Below are 19,596 nucleotides of genomic sequence, written 5' to 3' on the forward strand. Positions count from 1 at the left end.
TTTCACTACTTTTGGCCGTTTTGGTCGGCTATCTCGCCCGCGATCGTTGTGAGGACCGGAGCTTGCTACACTGGCCAGTGTTCAGATCGCCGTTTTGGTGTGTTCCCAGGGACTTGTCGCTCTCAACAGACTGCGGCGTCCCTTCTGGATCACCAAATGTTCCTGGCTTAACCTGTCCGACAAGGTATGATCGGCCACGCAGTGCCGGCGGTTCGAAAGTTGCGGCTGAGCAATTGTGAATGATGAGTGAAAGGCGGATTCAAGAACGATGCGGTTCAAACGGACGTGGAATGCTTGGATGGCTCTCCGGGGGGGAGGAGACGACGGTCGGTGCACTGGGTAACAATAGGGCGATGGTGCGTGAAGGATGGCAGCCAAACCCCAAAGAACAGGGCCACAGCCCACAGACAAGAACAAGCACGAAGTTTCAAAAAGCCCGGAAATGGGGAGAGCAGTAAGGACTTGCAAACAAGAGATGCGATGGGCGTGATGTGCGCATAAACACTGCGCAGGCAGTTGGGTCTACAATTTTGGTGTCAGAGACGCACTAACAGTACCAATTGCAGGCTCCACAACACAAACAATCAACGCGGATACTTCACTTGTCACCTCACCTCCGACCGGCGCTGCACTGGATATACAATGGTCGCTTATAGCTTATGATGCAAATTCTACCAATCTCATTCATGGTTCAAATTCCAGGTCTCCTCGCTCGAAATTGGATCTTTAGCCTCCGCAAGACGTAGGTAGTATGCGAAATGAAGTACCAAGTACGAAAACAGGTCATTTGAAGTATCGTCGACCATCGACCGCGTTGGAAAAGCGCAAAACCCTTTCAAAGGGCCGTCAACAGACCGGTACAGCCTTTGGCCACATATTCAAAAGCAAAGCAAGAGCAAGGAAAAGACCTGTCGGCAACCCGGAAACGCGGGCTCTTTATCGTTCGAGAGCTTGAGCCACCACCCCCACGCCGATGAACGATGGGATCAAGCTGGCCGTGGTTTCAGCGTGATGCCGAGGGACGATGGCTGATGGCTGCATGTTCTGCCGAACATGATTGGAACTCGCCCTCAAATCCCTACATCCATATCGCTGTGGTGATGTTACTTTCGCTAATAGCATGGCTCAGCACTATTCGGGATCGCGGCACTTCCCTTCTTCCTAGGAATGTGCGGCTGCCTTGTCGGGAAAGGCGCGAGCAGGTGTTCGCGCCAACCGTCTGAAGGCGTCGTTGCCGATGTTGGGCATCAGCTTCTGGTATGTATGTGCTCGCCTTACCCAATACTCTTTCGCCCATGCAGCCACTGCCAGCGCATACATCAAAGGTCGATGCTAACCTTGTAGCATTACAAAGGAAGTCAAAAGAGGCATTTGAGGCTCTAATAACACTCCATCTTAGGATGATAGCTGGTCCCTGTTTGAAATGGATGCTTACACTCGTCTGTCGTCAATGCAGGCCAGCCAGCCAGAGTACGCCATCTTCCGCCTCTATCTGCCTCTACAAGCGCTCCAGCTGAACCTTCTGCAAGCTGAGATCGCGCACCTGCGCCAGGGGCTAGGCGCCGCCGAACTCGAGTTGAAGGGAAGATCCGGAAACACTGAGAAGCTGTTTTCTCATTTTCCCAGCCGCCAAACTCAGTCTTCCTCTGAAAAAGAACCTCAGTCCTCGCTGCAAAAGGCTCTTTGGGACCGACTTGAAGCAGCTCTCAAGAAATACAGTGCGCAGTAACTCAATCCCTCGTGTCAGACATATCCTTTACTGAACAGTAGCCAAACACAAAAGGCAAAGCGCTGCTCCGTTACCGCGCCCTTTCCCAACTACCCTCTGTCGATCGCTTACACCACAAGCAACTCCGTACTTGGAACTCCGACCTCGAAGGTGGTGATGGTTCCCTCCGTGGGGCTGAAGCTGTCGTCTGGGACGAAGAGAATGCAGGGGATCTGACCTCGATAGCTCTGCCGAGCGAGAGTAGAGATCCCTTGACGTATTTTCTCCAAACTCGCGTCCTTCCATGGTACCACAACACCATAGGGTACAGATACAGGTCACCAACCTACGTTGCTGATGCGTTCACCGATATGAGACAGCAGACGCCCATCTATTATTACTCGGACAGACTGATTATCCTGGCCGTGAACATCTGCAGCACGGTGCTGTCTTCGATGATTCCGGCGCTCTGCTCACTTGCCCTCTATTTCATCCGGCGGGAAGGCGCCAGGATGGGAGCGATCGTGGGCTTCACGTTCCTCTTTAGCGTTATTATCGCATTGATCACGCCGGCCAAGAAGATAGAGACTTTTGTGGCGACGGCAGCCTTTGCGGCCGTTCTTATTGTCTTTGTCGGGAATGGAAATGGCAATGCTGGAGGATGCGTCTGTTGAGCGCTGTAATGGTCGGCATTGCTAGAGATAGCTTTGCTTGGGAGGCTGCCTCTAGAACCGATACGAAGTGTTTGGCCGCATTCCATGCACAATGACAGATGGTTCCATTGAAGTCACCTCGAATGTCAGGCCCATATCTGGTGAAGATGTTGCCCATCGGGGCCCTTGGATCGGCGTAGGGGAACTGAGTGCTTCCAGAATACGGCCTTACCTGGGTACGTTTCACGTTTTCCTGAGGGACGAACAATGTCGCAACCATGATCTGACCGTCGATCCACAAGCTCGAGGCAAGAGTCCCGCCCGCCAACATCGCCCAAGAAGGTAAAGGCCAGGACGGTGGATCCCATATGCACTCCCTCTGCGCAGTTATCAAGGCCACTTTTCTCACCATGTGGCTGGCTCCGCAGAGGTTCCGGTGTACGCGCAGATCGGATGAAGTCGACATGTTCTGGATGTCTCCTTGGTATCCCTGACTGCAGGGCGACTTCCAATTGTGTTCCTTATCACTCAACTATCCTCTAAATTAGTGTTTTGTCTCAGATAGTATCTTTGACTATTTGAAGGCTGACAGTTGTCACAATGCCCATATGTGTGAAAGTCAGAGTTTGACTCTTTCACTCTTCGCCAAAGGTTCGCATCTTCTGAGGAGTCAAAGTGACGATTTCCAGATGCTCGTTGTCACGAGTAAAGTGATATTCCAGAGAGCCCCCGCTTGTCACTCTCTCCCAAGCATTTCTTCTGTTTGGGCTTTTCTTCGCTGTGTTTGACCTTTTTCTGAAGCAGTTTTGGACGCCAGTACCACCCAGTCATGAATACAACAGCACCATCATCCCGATGTTCTCAGAGTTGGAAGAAGCTGGAGGATGGACCGTTGATGGTGGTGCCTGACGACTTGCGTCCTGGAGCAGCTCCCACACCTCTTCGTTCTGGCTTGTCCACTAGCCGATCTCTGGTGCAATCTTGCCAATTCTGGCTAGGGTCGATATCCCCTCCGAACGAAACCGATGCTTCCTTAGATCTCAACAGAGTTACGGCGCGCTGTTTGACAATATAGGGTTTTGGTGACCACAAAGATGCCCTTCTTCTGGGTCGTTTCGTATTTTTGCAGGATCATCTCGGCGTCAGACACGAACCAGCTTTACGCTTGTGTGGAACTCAAGGGAGCAGTTTGGTCGTGCATCATCTCGCATTTAGCGACAAGAACTGCGCCAGTGTCTTCGTCGCACTCGTAGCCTATCTTGAACCCAACCCTAGCCGGGGCGTTTGGGATGCTGGCCGGAGGAGATCAGGAGAAACGCTGTGGCAGTCGACTCTACTTGCACCTCAGCCTTGACGGGAAATTGGACTATGGTTTTGGATGTTATAGCTCCCCACATGTCCTTTGCTGGATTGTACTGGCCGCTCTGTTAGCTCCAGGGCAACGGTACGAAGTTCCCAATATCCCGGTAGCGGCTTCAGCAGGGCCCAAGTCCATCCCGCGAAATGATCGAGACGAGATATATATTGCGACCACGCAGAGTGTCGCCACAATGCACCTACCTTGGAATCAGTCGTTGACCAGACTCAACACAGCAAATGGATATCATGAAGGGAAACATTAAAGTGGAAATTCAAAGATGCAGTCGTCCCCAACTGCTGCCATAAATCAGAGGCTGAGTGACAGAATCCCGGCTGCTAGGCACGTCGAGTAGGTCCAGGAAGTGGAGCAGCAGGCTAGATATTACAGATCAAGGTAATCCATCATGTCGAAGCCAACTTACCAACATATCAGAGGGGAGATCTCGACTTAAATTGCCCTCCTCTCGATCGGATTCTAACAAGAAGCGCAGCATCCTCCACAGGGGCACCAGCCCACCTTGCTGCCTCACCAGCTCCACTACCTTCGACACAAGAATGGGAAAAAGGAGTGACGGAACCGTCTCAACGAAGCCAAGGGAGCTGACAGTCGACACAGGATTCATTTCCGTATGGCCCATATGAGAATTCCCATTCCTACATTTGGTTGGAAGCTTTGGGCTGGGGCATCTCGCTTGCTTGTGTGGGCTTTGCTGTCCTTGCGGCTAAACACGACATTGTGTCTCGAAGCCACCAAGTAGTGATGTGGATGCCAACGCGGTATGTATTGCAGATGGGAATTTAGTCGAGGCGCCTACCATAAGGCTGACAGGTAGACAGGGAGCCCTTCAGCGGTTCGAGCGGCCCATGTGATCTTGGCCTACCCAGAAGAGCTGCAGATAACAGTGAGGGTGTTGGTGAGAGGAATAAGTCGAAGTTTCCGCCAAGGATTTGTACAACAATGGTCCCTGGTCCCTGCCATTTCACGCACACCGCCTTAACGTTGTCTGCCGGGCCGTTGAATATACCAGTGTTTCCAATATTTCTGCTCGGTGCCCACTTGAGTAGTGATGGCGGACCACATGTAAGGTGGTTAACCCACCAATGTCCGGTCTCGAGATTGTCGGCCTTGCCGCCAGCGTGATTCAGATTGCCGAGCTGGGCGGAAAGCTGTCCGTCAGGCTTTTCACTTTCTCGCGGAAGATCAAAAACGCCCACCAGAGCATTGACAGTATCTCTCAAGATATCGCTGCCACGGGCGCCGTCCTGGCCCAACTTGGGAATGAGCTGCGCAAGGAAGACAATTTGAGGCTGCGCTCGCCTGCCGCGCTTGCGACGACGGAAAACTTGGTCGAGAGCTGCAACAAGCTGTTCACAGAGCTCAATGAAGCCATCGACGGTGGCGAGAGCGGCCACAAGCTGATCGCCGAGTTCAAGAAGCGGCTCCGCTTTCCCTTTCTTGAGCCTCAGATTGAGCTGCTGCGATCCAACCTCGAGAGACTGAAGACTTCACTGCTCGTTATACTCAATGTGCTGATCTTGGCCGAGCAACTTAGAAGGTATGCGTGGCCGATCTCGGTGACCTAGCGCAATCTCGACAGATTATTCTCTGACAGAAAGGGACTTCAGTCAGAAAGACAGTGAAATCTTGAAAGATCAACACGAACTGTTGCGCACATTAATCAAAGAAAAAGACACGAGCGAACAAAATTACAAACGAGTTCTCCAGGCTGTAGAAGCCTCCAAGGGCCCAGAAGGGGCGCAGTCAGACCCAGACACCTGCGGAGTTGGTGAGCAGGATAGCGCTTCCTGCAACTTGTTGCAAGCAAACACACAGGCTACCTCAGCTGCCAGCAATGACGATGCAGCAACTAGTGGGCTCGCCGTTGACCTGCCACTGGCCATCGACAATCACACACAACTTGCTGACCACTGTCTGCTCATTGGTAAAATATTACAGGAGATCGGGGTTGTCAAGTACAGGATAGACTACGGTCAACGAGACAGAGTGCAAAAAGCAGTACTCAAGGTGCACTGGGACGAATGGACCCACCTGCGCAAGAAACACGGCGACAAGCGCCTCCTAGAACTCTTTACAGCGTTGAGACAGCATGAAGTGGTGAGCGTGGTGCCAATTACTGTGAATGAATGGTTTACTGAGCTTCTTTTAGGCTCAATACTGGAGGCAGACAGCGGAGACACAGGAAGAATTTGAAGCCCAGCAGCCAGATGCCTCTTTCGAGGCCGTCGTTCGGTCAGGAACCACACAACAGAGTTGTCAGGATTTGGCCGTTAACAGAGCGACATCGAACTCGACAATCAGAGACGAACAGGATAAGGTCGAATCAGAAAACCCTCAATCAAGGCCCATGCTTTCACGAAACCAGGACCGTGAAAGCTCAGGAACGAACACTGAAAGCCAGCCGGTGACGAGCAGGCCTCCACAACTGGCAACTGCGCAGGAACCGCTATTGGTCAAGAGCAGCTGGTTCAAAAACCGGTTAAACAGTAGAGTCCTGCAGTCGAGAAGAATGGTAAGTGGTTTCAGGTCACAGTGTCTCCCATTCCCACCCCGGCACAGGATCGTTGGCTAAATTGACGGATGTTCCATATGTTTTGACAGGAGGATCGAGAAAACAGCATCGAGGGGGATGATAGCGATCGAGCGATCAAAGACTTGCTATCAGGCCTGGCGAATGAAACAGAGATTGAGCAGCTAGCTCATACGCTCAAGCCAACAGACTTTCCCACAGAAGCGTTCCCTGGCTGTTTCTGTAAAGGGGCGGTCCGGCTCCTTTCCACCAACGAAAGGGATCAAAAACGCGCCTTTTCCATTTTCATACGCCCCTTAGGTTTCGTGGGCACCAGCCGTTGCTTCGAATGCAGTGGATGTAACTATCAAGTGCTCGTCCCCCTACGCTCGAAGCTCGGTGGGAATGCAGGTGAGACGGAGGAGAGCTTTGAGACAACAGTCAGAGAGAGTCGCTGCGGGGTGAGGTACAAATGGGCGTTTCTAGCGAAATGTCACGTTCGACCATCCAACGCCACATCCATGGTACAGAAAAACCTAGGCTTCAGGATGTTCGCCTGCATTTTTTGCTGCGCAATGGTCAGTGCTATGGGCGTGCCTGGCAAATTTGCATCAGGAGGCGTGCCCATGTTTGACAGCGTGGACACTTTCATGGAGCATTTGACCGTGGCGCACAGAGACAGGGGAGCCTGGCCAAAGGCCGACACACTGACCAGGATGAAGTGCATTGTAGGGCGAGTAGCGAGGGCAGACGAAGACTGGGATATCAATCTGCCGCCGCTGGCTGTTGGGCAGGAATTCTGCTAAGGTTCCTCGATCAGGGCGCGATGGCAGATCTGCTTGGCGGCGGCACTGCCTGGGAGATCGCTGTCGATGGGGCGGAGGATGCCATCCATGGCCGTTGTCGACGTTCACGCAGAAGGATTCATCCACGCCGGCTTTACCATTTCCAATCCCGTCATCGACAAAGACGGCGACGCCAAGATCATTGACTTTCAACAGACGGGGATGCCCAGAGGGGTAGGAACCAAGGAACCTCCCGAGGTTGTCGATCGCCCGACCTGGAGGCCCAACATGTTACTGTAACCCTCGTTATCTTCCTTTTGTCTGTGGCTCTGTGGTTGCACATGGCTTCCTTGAGGGCCAGGTCGTGACACTGACTTTGCTTAACTCTTCCTTTCAGAAACTCGCTTCTATCTACTGAATTAGGTATAGTATATTGTTTAAGTAAGTGCTTACGTAACTCAAGTAATAGTTACTTACATAAGCAATAAATTTTGTGTTGCACTGCTGTACACTGTTGACACTGCTACTAGATTGGTGGTGGCCTGCACAACCAAGGACAACATGACATAATCGTGTATGTATCCTGGTATGTAGAATCTGTGCAGCTGTCTCGGTGTCGCTGGAGCTAGAGTGGGACGCGTCGATCAATGACGTCGCGTTAGTGGCGTACCAAAAAGTGGCAGCCGAACATGATCGCGTCACAATGGGGAACAACAGATGCAGTTTGGATGCCACAGCCATAGTCGATCAGCTTCATCCTTCATCCTGCGAGCAACTGATAGTAGCGTCATTGCACCTGTGATCCATTCAGCCATCATATTGGCATCTGTTCTGTCTTGCGCGGACTCCAAGTTGACCTGCTGAGGGAGCTATCAATTGAGCTCGGCAGCTACGCCTCACCTCTCAACCCTCAGCTCAGCTCTTAAGCTCTCAGCGCAGTCGCAGTCCCAGTCAGACAACCTCCCCTCTGGCCCTCAACATCAACACCACTGCAATTGAACGGGTCGATATCTCTGCGTTAGCATTCCATCGAGCACACTCAATAACCCCCCATCATTCTAACTGTCATGGCAGTATCGTAGTACAATACTCCTCCCCCCGACTATTGCTCCGTCATGGCCGCTCCTCCGCTGCCCACGAGGGTCAAGACCGCTAACGATTCCGATGATGACGTCGTGACCGAGGGAGATCCTTCCAGCACCGCCGGTCTCTTGATCGAGCGGCTGCAGGCCTGGAAACACATGTGTGGCTATCTCGAGAACTACATCTCCGCCGTTTCAAAGGAGCAGGCTGGACGCGCCAAAGACCAAGAGAAAGTCATCAAGACACTGTCGAGCCCTCTTCGTGAGGCTCACCACTTCGACTCCGCTTTGGGTGGCATAGCTGGTCTGTTCGAAAACCTGCGCGCCAACACCCAGGGCCAAATCAATCTGTACACCGAGACTTCCAAGAACCTCACTGGATCAGTGCTTCCCATCCTCGAACGTTTGCACGCTGAGATCAAGAACAAGAACAAAGAAATCTCCGGGGCCACTGGGAAAGGTACAAAGGCGGTTGAGGCGGCGCGCACTCAATCGCAGAAGCACATTGAACTGCTGGGGCAACAGGCCGCTCATTTCGACTCGACCGGAGGAAAAGTGTCGGCGCATCATGATCCCTACGTAGTCAAGAGGGGAACTCTCTACCGTCTCAACAAGCAACTGCTCGAAGAGAACAGTAATAGACAAGATCTAATTGCGGTTCAGAACTCCTTCGCCAACTTCGAGTCGCACGTCGTGCAAACCGTGCAGACAGCCTTGAACTCCTACAACCAATTCATGAGCGGCCAGGCAGATCGGCAGAAAGCCATGTTCGGCGATATCGCATCCACTGCGAGCAACATTCCGCTGGACTTTGAATGGAATGGCTTTACCAAACGCAATCAGCATATCCTGGTCAACCCGAACGCACCGCCACGGACTATGGAAGGCGTATCTTTCCCAAACGAAAAGCATCGGTCGACCAAACCGCTCGTTGAAGGTACTCTTGAGCGCAAATCTCGGGGGATGGGTGCCCTCAAGGGCTACAGCAGTGGATACTATGCTGTCACCCCGGCCGGCTACTTGCACGAGTACAAAGACAACGATAACTTTCACAAGGATCCCAGTCCCGAGGTCTCCCTCTACCTCCCCGATTGCATCATCGGAGCTGTGGATGGGCTGAAATTCACCATCAAAGGCAAAGACTCATCAGGCAGCAAACTGGGGCAGAAGATGGCTCTCACCTCCGACTTCCAGTTCAAGGCGCATACCAACTCGGACGCACAGCAATGGCACTCAATCATTGCTAGCTTTGCTAATTCGTCCAACAGCTTGCCCACTAGCCCGGTAGAGTCCCGCAATATCACCCCCATCACCACTAGGATGGAAGAGAATCAGACGCAGGGTGTAACTAGCGGACCAACAAGTGCGGCAACACCTAAGAGTGCACAGCCAATGAGCGCCACATCTGCTGCCACCCCTTCTCCAGCTGGAGCGTCTCATGCTGGGCCCAGTTTGAATTCGCCGGAAGAGAAGAAGTATGGGGGAAAGTAGGGAGATTGCTGTGAGTTTTCAATAGGCGATCTTCCGTGCACTATTGTGATTTGATATTGTCCAGCCGTTTCAAGTAGGTAATAATTTGATACCCATTCGTGTTAATTTCAGCCATATATATATTTGCACACTCATATACTTTTCGCTGGCTGCTCTTTCACGGCCTTTTGCCATTCAAAACGACCATCTCTCTTCCGTCCCTCCTTTCGTTTCCGCCCAGGTCATTGCCCAACTCATCCGTTCCGGCCAGGTCAAAGCCGACAAGTCCGCTCCTCTTGGGCACGAACTGCCTCAGCACGACCCCAGCCTCGCGCAAAACTTTCCGACTGGCCTCGTCCATGTTATAGGTCTGGCTGTAGACGACCTCCTTGACGCCGACCTGGGCGATCTTGACCGAGCAAGTCAAGCACGGGCATGTGTCGCAGTAAAGCACGGCGCCTTCCCTGATACGCTCGCGACCGGCCTCGAGCAGCGCGTTCTCCTCGGCGTGCAGGCACAGGCAGGTGCTTAGGGCGACGCCGCCCGAGTTTCCCGAGCCGTTGCACCGCGGACACCCTCCTTCGTTGCAGTTCACAAGACCCCTGGGCGTGCCGTTGTAGCCCGTGCTGATGATGCGGGCGTTGTGCACGAGCACGCACCCCACGCGCCGCTTCATGCAGTTCGATCGGTGTGACGCCAGGTGGGCCAGCGTCATGAAGTATGCGTCCCACGTCGGCCGTAGGCGGAGCGGGGATGGCAGGTCGAGCGTTGCCAGGAAGGCGTGGCTGTTGATCGACCCAGCGAGGTGGAATCGTTAGTTACTCTGTTTTGCTCTGCCATTCGAGATGGGGAGTAGATTGGAGAGAGAGACGTAGAAATTAGGCGAGGGTGGGGATGTGACCGAGCCTGTTTGGATAAATGGGCGGGATGTGCCGCACATAATTTTTCTCGGGTTGGTCTTTTTATTTGGTATAAGAAAGGGAAGGGGACGGGGAGGACTAATGCTTACTACGCAGAGATGCTGGGGAAGGAGTTGAGGATGGACAGGTGCGCGTGGGACAGGAGCGGGAGGAGCGCCGTTCGCGGCGAGGAATGGTTCGGAGTCGGATCATCCTCGACAGCGGCGTTTGTCGTTGCCGCGGAGCGCTGAGAGTCGGCGGCAGAGGAGGAGAATGAATCAGGCCCGGCGCGAGGCCCGTAAAGTTTGAGGTCATTGTAGAAGACAAAGTCGGCCAGGGACATGGGTGTGAGCTTGCGTTTTTGACACCTGCGTGTCACGAAACACAGACGCCAAGATGGTCAGTTCACGGTCTGTTAACGTCGTCTCCGTCTTTGTCTCTTGCTGGTCGGGGAGAAGAGAACGTAAGAGAAGAATAGAAGAGAAGAGAAAAGGCGGAATTTTTGCCGCTGATTATTGCTCGTGGCTCGACCGTCATAAACCAGGAAAAGATTCAAACGAGAAGGTAGAAAGGAAAGGAAAGGTCTGAGCTGCGAGAAAGCCAGACGAGACGGACGGACAGATGCGACACAGACAGACATACCGCTCATTAAACCTCTCGAACCGGGTCCCAACCGGTGCATCCACGTTCACCAGCAGAAAGAACGGCCTCCTCAAAAGGATTTCCAGGGTCGCTTCATCATAGATGTCCGTCAGAACCCAGTGCTCGCGCCATCGTTTGGTGACGAAGTCCAAGAGCGAATCGACGTCGGGGAAGGAGAGGCCGCGCGTGCCGATTTGGTCGGTGACGCTGGGCAGGAGGCGGAGGTAGTCCGGCGAGCAATCTGAAGGTGGCAATGATGTCCATGGCCATGGCGACGGCAGGGATGATGGTTGGAACTGTGCGGGCGTGGGGAGATGGAGGCGGAGGAAGCCGTGGTGCTGGACTAAGTATTCGGCTGTGGTGTGTTTGCCTGAGCAGATGGAGCCGCAGATGCCGATTAGCATTGCAGCAAAACAACCTGGAGAAGAGCTGGACGCAAGGCTGTGGTGTTTGATATTCCTCCAAACCCCCCCCCGGATCTCTGACTTTGCGGGTCGTGTGGGTGCCTGATAAATTGTCCGATATTTCTTCTTAAGGTGGGATGATCAGAAGGCCCTCTCCCCTGACGTTTGCTGAATAAACCTGCTTGATTTGCTGTCCGCTGATGTGGTTGACCGTGACGCCTTTTCTCGATCGAGACACGCGTAAAGTGGTCATGCACCCGACGCGTCGAAGTGACTGACTAGGAATAGGGTTTTAGTCTAACTGAAAGGGGCACATGTCATTAAAGCGGCAGGCGCACTGACGGGAAATGTACCCAGTATTCTGCCCCGAGGCTGCAGCCGGCCGCCTGGCCGCCTCCCAGCCACTTTCGCTCCACTACCACATGTTCGAGCCTAGATCATCCCAGTCAGTTCTGACCTCGACCACGGCTCTACCATTGTCATCATCATTATTTTATTCTTACTGTTGGCTGGAACAGCAAATCTCTTCCGTCTACGCAAAACACCGTCTTATCAATCCGGGGTATCGGGATTCTATTCGTGTCTGATCAGGTCCATCAGAACAATCCTCTTCGGCCTGACTAGGGTCGTCGCAAACCGGCCTGGACAATGCAGTACGTGCCTTTTGCCTCCGATATCGAAATCCCGTTCTACGCCTCACTGGCGTCGCACAAAATCAACCATGACAAGCTGGACGACTCGGCCCGGAAATTGTTGGGCCTCTACGAAATCCGTCCCGCCGACAACAAGGAGCATTCCTGCCGCATGCAGATCCACGCCAATGCCCTGACCAATGATGAAGTGCCGGCCGGCTCTTATCGTGCAGAGGGCATGATCAAGAACGTCAACACGATCGAGGAGTATCGCAACATCGACAAGTTGGCCATGATCCAACAGGCCGGGAAGACGATTTGGGATGCCATCAACGACGGCACCATCTACTCGTGTCCCAGTCTCCTGGCCTCCTTCTTGGTCCTCAGCTTCGCAGACCTGAAGAAATACAAGTTCAACTACTGGTTTGCGTTTCCGGCCCTGGTCATGGATCCGCCCTGGGTGCCGATGACCAGTGGTGGAAGTCTCGCAAGTCCAGAGACGGATATCTCTTACAGGAAACTGACCTCGATCGAGAGCACGACCTTGGTGGATCGTGTACAGACCTGGAAATACGCCGTGGACCCGAGACAGCATGGATTCTTCCTCGTCAAAAAGGTGCGCGACGCTTCTTTTGGTCACAATTCCAACAATGGCGGCGGCGGCGAGGAGGAATTCGGTCCCACTTCTCCGCAGTCGCCACCTACTCCTACGGCAAGTCTCGGCTTCACCTGGCAAGTATCCTCATTATCGGGCTTCGACACGGGGTTCTTTGATGGCGGAGATCCGGAAGACTCTTTCGTCGCTTTCGCCGACCCTTCCAACTACGCCGAGCCGGGCCCGGTGGCGCCGGGATGGATGCTGCGAAATCTCCTCGTTCTGGTCCGGCAACGGTGGAAACTCGACAAAGTACAAGTCCTCTGCTATCGCGAGACGCAAATGCGTCGAGACGCCGCGCGGAGCGTCATCTTCAACATGGAAATATCCAAACAACCGTCTAAACAGAGTAGCAATGCAGGAGACGCTGCCCGACCACCAGACTATTCGCAGACCATGCCCAAAGTCGTAGGCTGGGAACGCAACGCCCTGAACAAGCTCACCGGTCGCATGGCCGACCTCACCGAATACATGGACCCGACCAAACTGGCCGACTCGTCCGTCGACCTGAATTTGAAACTCATGAAATGGCGGATATCGCCGAACCTGAACCTCGAGAAGATCAAGGAGACGAAATGCCTCCTCCTCGGCGCCGGGACGCTCGGGTCTTATGTGTCAAGAAACCTGATGGGGTGGGGAGTCCGGCACATCACGTTCGTGGACAACGGGAGCGTCTCGTTTTCCAACCCCGTCAGACAGCCACTCTTCACATTTCAGGACTGTCTCGAGGGCGGAAAGAAGAAGGCCACTGCCGCTGCGGAGGCGTTGAAGACGGTATACCCCGGCGTCCAGTCCAAAGGGTATGTGTTGAGCGTGCCCATGGCGGGACACCCGATTACGGATCCCGAGAAGACGAAGGCGGAATATGACACGTTGGAAGCACTGGTGGATGACCACGACGTGATTTTCCTGCTGATGGACACGAGAGAGTCGAGGTGGTTGCCGACCGTCATGGGGAAAGCAAAGGGCAAGATCGTCATGAACGCGGCGCTGGGGTTTGACACATACGTGGTCATGAGACACGGCGTCAGGCCTGAACCCCCCCTGCCGGGCACGCAGAGAGAGGAGGCCGAGAAACAGACCCAGAACCAGGGACAAGGGAAGGGCGAGCTGGGCTGCTACTTCTGCAACGACGTCGTCGCACCCGCAGACTCGATGAAAGACCTGACCCTCGACCAGCAGTGCACGGTGACGCGGCCGGGCGTGGCGGCCATCGCGTCCGCCCTGCTCGCCGAGCTCTTCGTTTCCGTCCTGCAGCACCCTCGCGGTGCCGCCGCCCCGGCCTCCCTCTCCTCCGCCGACCGGACCGGCGACAGGGGCGGCGACCAAAACCACGACCACCCGCTCGGCCTCGTCCCGCACACGATCCGCGGCTTCCTGGCCACCTTCTCCAACATGGCCATCACGGGCACGGCGTATAAACACTGCAGCGCCTGCTCGGACAAGGTCCTCGACGCGTACGAGGCCGGCGGGTGGGGGTTTGTCCAGCGCGCACTGAACGAGAAGGGCTTCGTCGAGGAGATCAGTGGGCTGAAGGAGGTGCAGAGACTGGCTGAGGAGGCTGCGAGGGATATCGAGTTCAGCGAGGAAGATGAAGGCGTCGAGGATGAGGAGGGGGAATTGATTTAGTGGCTTGCCTGCTTGCTAGCTGGCTAGTAGTGCAGAAAGAGCTTGGTACACCGCTTGCCCCAGTGCCCACTTCTTTACGGCCGGCGCTAGAGGTTCAAACATGAGGCGATGGTAGCAGCCTTCCATCACCGCTTATATAGTTATAGTCATCACGTATACCTCTTTTAGTTTCTCCTTTTCCTCTTCTACCCCCCGACTCTAAATGAGCACAAGTCCCGTCTCAGGGCTCGGCAAACACCGCATCCCGATCAACCTTGGCCAGCCGCTTGATGCCCACGAAATAGGCCTCGCGAGATTCACTCCTCGAACTCTCGGGTTTTTCGCGGTGAACCTTGTGGAACATGGCTTTCAGGCTCCTCTCCAACGCCTTGTCTTCGGCCCCTTGGTAGAATTTGCACACAAAGTGCCCCCCGACTTTGAGCGTGTCGTAGCTGAATCGCAGCGCTGCTCTGCAGAGATCCTACTCATATCCCAAAGATCGTCAGTTGAGTAATCTTCCATTGGATGAAATGCGTAGGTGTGAAGATCCGAAACAAGAGAAGGAAGGCATTGATTGAGGTCAAGATTCTGGTGGACATACCATACTCCCGGCATGATCGCGGAAGGCATTTCCACTCGTATTCATCAACCTGCGATACGGGTTACTGATGCTCTTTTTGTAAAGCCCGTCAAGCGGGTCCCAGGGTTCAGACATGTCGCTCAATACCACTTCGACGCATTTGTCGAGATGTTCTCGGTCTTGCTCTTCCTCGACCGTCTTCTCGTGACTCTCGCGATCGAGATAGCCTGTTGCCTCATCCTCGAGCAGCGCCTGCTCCAATCCGGCCTCTGAAGTCTCGGAAGAGCCTAGCATGAGCGGACGTCGCAGACGGCCCCGGTCAGGGTTTCGGAGAAAGGACTTTATCTCGGCTTGAATGTCCGGGGACAGGAAGTCGCCTTGGATTGTTGACACGCCCTTTGGGGGTTGGACGGGCAGAAGGTCAACACCTAGAACTCGGCCACGAGGTTTCGTTAGGTCGATGGCGACCTACATCAAGGAGGAGACATGTATCAGCGCCAGACCCTAAGATCATCCGTTTCGTGCTCTCTAATCTCCAATCGTGACACCTTGGATTCGTCACGAATGGCTTCTTACCTGACTCCAACTTCCGGGCGCAAACCCCAAATCCACCACAGTCATCCCAGGCTTAAAAAGTCTGTACCGTTCATTGATCTGCAACAGCTTGAAAGCCGCCCGACTCTTTAGTCCCTGAACCTTTGCTGCTCGAGCAAACTGATCACCTCGCTGCCGATCAGTCCAACGCCTCGTGCTCGAGGACGAGAACCGCACCCCTTTCATGCAGGTCCAGGTTGACAAGGGTGAAGGTGACGTTGAAGGAGATGATATAGGACCAGCACGCAATGAGATAGAGCTTTGCGAGGGGGGACATGGTGTTGGTCGTTGGCGAAGAGCAAGTGCGCTCGGGCGGTGGGGAAGGTTGCAGGGAGGGTTTGTTTTGATGGTTGTGAGTGCGCAAATCGAAGAGCGAAGAGGAAGACGTGGGTTACATGATCGCATAGCACGCTCTAGCGAGGCTGAAGAGCACTCGACAAGAGAATATAGGAGCGTCGCGAAACGAGGGAAGTTGCAAAGATTCAATTTGGTAGAGTGTCCATGACTTTTGCTCCGCGATTCACTGTACCTCATAGAAGTCAGTGGATGTCATTGACCCATAAAGCGGCGGCACATGACTTCCGCAGATAGGCAATTGGCCATTGCCGCTCTTGCGCGACCTCTGCCATTTATCTTGCCATTAAATACTCCATAATTCTGTGTTCTACAAGCAGCGACGAATTTTGACAACAGTCCATCCTGAATGCATCTGGCGGTCATACATGTGAACCCAAACTCATCGGTGGCCCATGCGTTGGGACCTCCACTTCCCATCATCACTCAATCACACTAACAGCCCTCCGGTCCCTCTTAAGAGGCGAGAACTCAGCTAGTGTTTTCCCTTTGCCCACAGTCTTTGCCTTAAGATTATTGATGCGCCCAAATACGCCTCCCTTCCCAGCCAGCCCACCTGCCAGACTCCTGATCTTGGGTGCAGGCGCACTGTCTTCTTCATCGAAGATGTTGGCTCGTCTGGCCACTGCCTTTTGCTTTCTAGGTGGCTCTGACTGTGTTGCCTCCTCAGCTGTGGGGTCAGCATTCCGTGTTTGCTCTGTGTCTTCTTTGCAGGTCTTCTGGGCTTCAGTAGCGGCCATGTCTCCTTGATCGCTCTCCATATCCGACTCCTCTTCGATGATTTTGTCAGGTCGCGACGTTTTGACTATGCCGTTTGCTTTTGAATTGGTGGTTTCTTTAAGAGGTTGGGCGCCTTTCCGCTTGACTGCTGGTGCAGTTGATCTTTTTGCGGTGGGCTGTTTTTTCTTCATCGGTTGGGCCTTGGGTGCCACATCCTCGTCCTCGTCTAGCCCGTCCACCTGGTGAGTGGCATTCGTGTTCTGTTCCTTTTGCCGCCCACCTTCCTCCTCAGGCGGTGTTTCTGGCAAGATGCTCAGAGTGCGGTTCAGGAACGGCGTGATGGAAAAATTTGATTTGTCCCCGACATTGACTGAAATTCGAGGCTTCTTCGCCGCAGGACCGCCATTTCCCGGCGTGCCAATGGTCATGTCTGGATCGAACCTAGCAACATTTCTCTTCCTAGCATTGGCCGTGGAGGCTGCCCCATTAAGTCTTGCTTTGGTCATCTCAGTAGATTGTGCCATCTGCGCAGCCTGTAACCTCTCAATTTCTACTTGAGCATCCTTGAGTTGTTCTTTTGTTGATCGGACTTTGTTGCGGAAAGCATCCAGTTTCCCTTCCAAAACCTCCTTCTCGTTTTCCCATTCGGTTGTTCTCTTTCTACTCTCCCGGTCGGCTTTTTGTGCATCCCGTTGTAATTTTGCAACCTCTTTTCTCAAGCTATCGATCTCTTCTGCTAGCCCCGAGTCTTCACGATTGGATGACTTTTCCTGTGCTTTCAGTCTTTGAACTGCTCGTTTCTCGGTCTCGAGCTCAACTTGGAGGGAGCTTAATTCCCGCTGTAGGGCCAGCTTTTCGGAAAGCAGCTTCTGGTACGACGAGCTTTGGGTTCTCAGGTGCTCAAGTTCCGGTTTGAGCGTGTTTAACTCCCTTGACAACGCTAGCTTCTCCGCAAGGAGTTTGCTTGCGTCACTGCTCGCAGCACTCAAAGCGTTGACTTCTGTTCTTAAGTATTCTAGATCGCGTAGGCGCGCCTTGAGATCCATCTGTGTTTGTTGCAGGTCTGCCTCAACTTCGGCGAGACGCCCTTGTAACTCCTCATTTGTTTCACGCAAATGGTGTTGCTGATCCTCGCCGCTCTCTGCCTCTTCTTGGAGCCCATCATTTTCGTGTTCCAGCAACAGCAGCTGTACGCGCATCCCTCGTACTCGTTCTTCTTCGTAGATGCGATCTGCGTCTCTCAGGGCGCGCTCGTAGGCAAGTTCGAGTTGGGTGGTTTGGATGGATTGTGAAATTTCGGCAATGTTCATACAAGATAATTCTGCGTCCATTTTCGAACAGTATCTTCAGCAAAGAGATGATTAGGGTATGATGCAGTTCGCTGATGCTGGAGAGTCTGGAAGTGTTTGTCGTGTATTTACAGGCGACTGGAAATGGACTAGTCTACGGCATCTGCTCCACCGACCAATGGGGTGCTTGTAGCGCCAAGACGTCCCAATTAGTTCAGCCTCGGCACTATCCGCCTCTTCGTTCCTCTTGCTCCTCTTTGGCTTCACGCCTGATCGCCCGCTTTGCCTATTGTGCTAATGACACTGAGATGATGAGGGAAAGCCGACCTCTGTGAGCGTACTAGATGTTGTTGAATTGCGCTTAGTCCCCCGACTGGCCCCTCATGTTGTTGAGAAAGGTTGCCGATGCCCCTCTTCCATGCTTTGCTACCGGTTTCGAGATGGTATTTAGGGTGCTGGGACGCGACGTGGCAGGAGACGCAACAGTTGAGATGATCTTGAAACCCGACCTCAGGCCTGTGTGCGCACCAAGAGTTATTTAAGTTTCCACCCTGATGACGTCTCGCACTTTTTCTTTTCCTTTTCTTTTCACCATCTAGCATCATATCTGCCTCGGGTGCTTTTTGCGAATTGATCCGAGAGCAACAATGTCCGAAGTCGTTCTGCCGACGTCGGCTGTCCTCAGTGAGCATCTAGGCAAGGTTGTTCTTGTGACCGGCGCAGCAAGTGGGATAGGTCTTGCAACTGCCCGACTGTTTGCCCAGCACGGTGCGAAGGTTATCTTGGTTGATTTGGAGGCAACAAGATTGCAAGATGTCGCACAAACCATCGGCCATGGTTGCGAATTCTACGCGTGTGATGTCTCGTCCTGGGAGCAACAACTGTCCTTGTTCAACTGGGTAGCACGCAAATATGGTCCTCCAAAAATTGTGTGTCTGAATGCCGGTATCGATCCTGAATTGGCAACCTCGGAGTCCTCGTCGGGCAAGGAGCGAGTTGCAAGTAACTACCTTGCGGACGAGTACGAAGCCTCTGGCAACCCAAGTCAAGTCTCCGACGGAAGCGGACAGCTTCTGAAGCCACCGCCAAAAGCAATCTTTGATGTGAACTTCTATGGCGTTCTTTACGGGGTCAAATTGGCCGTGCATCACCTTGGGCACGGCTGCGGGGGCCGCATCATCATAACCGGATCAGCTGCCTCGTACATTCCCGTTACTTATCAAGACGTTTATGTCGCATCGAAACATGCACTTATTGGGTTAATGCGCAGCTCGTCCCAAAGAGAAGAGCTGAAGGAAAAGAACATCTCCATCACGATGGTGGGGCCGTGGCTCACGCGTACGGCGTTGACCGCCAATCTACCGCCCGAGGTTACACAGGGACATGAAGCGAGTGAACCGGAGGATGTTGCCATGGGGATTGCGTATCTCGCATCAGCAGAGAAAGGTGAAGATGTCAATGGACGGTGCCTGTGGATCCGAGGGAAGAGATGCATTGAGATCGAGGGTGCATATGAGAAATGGCTGGCGCAGATGATGGGGATTTAAATACCTCGTAGAGGCTCGGAATCTTTCCTGCGTCGACAGGATTTCAACTCACTCTATTCATCTGAGTATGAGAGATCTGAGTAGGGG

At 53.5% G+C, this 19,596-nt stretch overlaps 9 protein-coding genes across 9 annotated transcripts; 6 read left to right on the top strand and 3 right to left on the bottom strand.

Annotated features, from left to right (window-relative positions):
• Positions 1–1,423: 1,423 nt before the first annotated feature.
• Z519_00880 (uncharacterized protein) lies at positions 1,424–2,382 on the top strand (the record flags this gene model as incomplete). Its single annotated transcript, XM_016758637.1, has 2 exons — positions 1,424–1,718; positions 1,784–2,382. The coding sequence occupies 2 exons, from the start codon at positions 1,424–1,426 to the stop codon at positions 2,380–2,382; spliced, it is 894 nt and encodes a 297-aa protein (XP_016625886.1).
• Positions 2,383–4,821: 2,439 nt separating this feature from the next.
• Positions 4,822–7,054, top strand: Z519_00881 (uncharacterized protein; the record flags this gene model as incomplete). The annotated part of the gene is made up of 4 exons (XM_016758638.1): positions 4,822–5,276; positions 5,347–5,836; positions 5,889–6,251; positions 6,341–7,054. 4 exons carry the CDS (start codon positions 4,822–4,824, stop codon positions 7,052–7,054), a joined length of 2,022 nt encoding a protein of 673 aa, XP_016625887.1.
• Positions 7,055–7,141: 87 nt separating this feature from the next.
• Z519_00882 (uncharacterized protein) lies at positions 7,142–7,333 on the top strand (the record flags this gene model as incomplete). Its single annotated transcript, XM_016758639.1, has 1 exon — positions 7,142–7,333. The coding sequence occupies one exon, from the start codon at positions 7,142–7,144 to the stop codon at positions 7,331–7,333; it is 192 nt and encodes a 63-aa protein (XP_016625888.1).
• An 815-nt stretch (positions 7,334–8,148) lies between these two features.
• Z519_00883 (uncharacterized protein) lies at positions 8,149–9,606 on the top strand (the record flags this gene model as incomplete). Its single annotated transcript, XM_016758640.1, has 1 exon — positions 8,149–9,606. The coding sequence occupies one exon, from the start codon at positions 8,149–8,151 to the stop codon at positions 9,604–9,606; it is 1,458 nt and encodes a 485-aa protein (XP_016625889.1).
• Positions 9,607–9,763: 157 nt separating this feature from the next.
• Positions 9,764–11,530, bottom strand: Z519_00884 (uncharacterized protein; the record flags this gene model as incomplete). Its single annotated transcript, XM_016758641.1, has 3 exons — positions 9,764–10,370; positions 10,595–10,852; positions 11,127–11,530. 3 exons carry the CDS (start codon positions 11,528–11,530, stop codon positions 9,764–9,766), a joined length of 1,269 nt encoding a protein of 422 aa, XP_016625890.1.
• A 648-nt stretch (positions 11,531–12,178) lies between these two features.
• Positions 12,179–14,446, top strand: Z519_00885 (E1-like protein-activating enzyme Gsa7p/Apg7p; the record flags this gene model as incomplete). The annotated part of the gene is made up of 1 exon (XM_016758642.1): positions 12,179–14,446. One exon carries the CDS (start codon positions 12,179–12,181, stop codon positions 14,444–14,446), a length of 2,268 nt encoding a protein of 755 aa, XP_016625891.1.
• A 220-nt stretch (positions 14,447–14,666) lies between these two features.
• Z519_00886 (uncharacterized protein) lies at positions 14,667–15,876 on the bottom strand (the record flags this gene model as incomplete). The annotated part of the gene is made up of 4 exons (XM_016758643.1): positions 14,667–14,906; positions 15,027–15,473; positions 15,582–15,727; positions 15,777–15,876. 4 exons carry the CDS (start codon positions 15,874–15,876, stop codon positions 14,667–14,669), a joined length of 933 nt encoding a protein of 310 aa, XP_016625892.1.
• A 499-nt stretch (positions 15,877–16,375) lies between these two features.
• Z519_00887 (uncharacterized protein) lies at positions 16,376–18,004 on the bottom strand (the record flags this gene model as incomplete). Its single annotated transcript, XM_016758644.1, has 1 exon — positions 16,376–18,004. The coding sequence occupies one exon, from the start codon at positions 18,002–18,004 to the stop codon at positions 16,376–16,378; it is 1,629 nt and encodes a 542-aa protein (XP_016625893.1).
• Positions 18,005–18,609: 605 nt separating this feature from the next.
• On the top strand, positions 18,610–19,509 carry Z519_00888 (uncharacterized protein; the record flags this gene model as incomplete). Its single annotated transcript, XM_016758645.1, has 1 exon — positions 18,610–19,509. The coding sequence occupies one exon, from the start codon at positions 18,610–18,612 to the stop codon at positions 19,507–19,509; it is 900 nt and encodes a 299-aa protein (XP_016625894.1).
• Positions 19,510–19,596: the final 87 nt, after the last annotated feature.

The sequence above is a fragment of the Cladophialophora bantiana genome (genome assembly GCF_000835475.1).
Source record: "Cladophialophora bantiana CBS 173.52 unplaced genomic scaffold supercont1.1, whole genome shotgun sequence".
Lineage (NCBI taxonomy): Eukaryota > Fungi > Ascomycota > Eurotiomycetes > Chaetothyriales > Herpotrichiellaceae > Cladophialophora > Cladophialophora bantiana.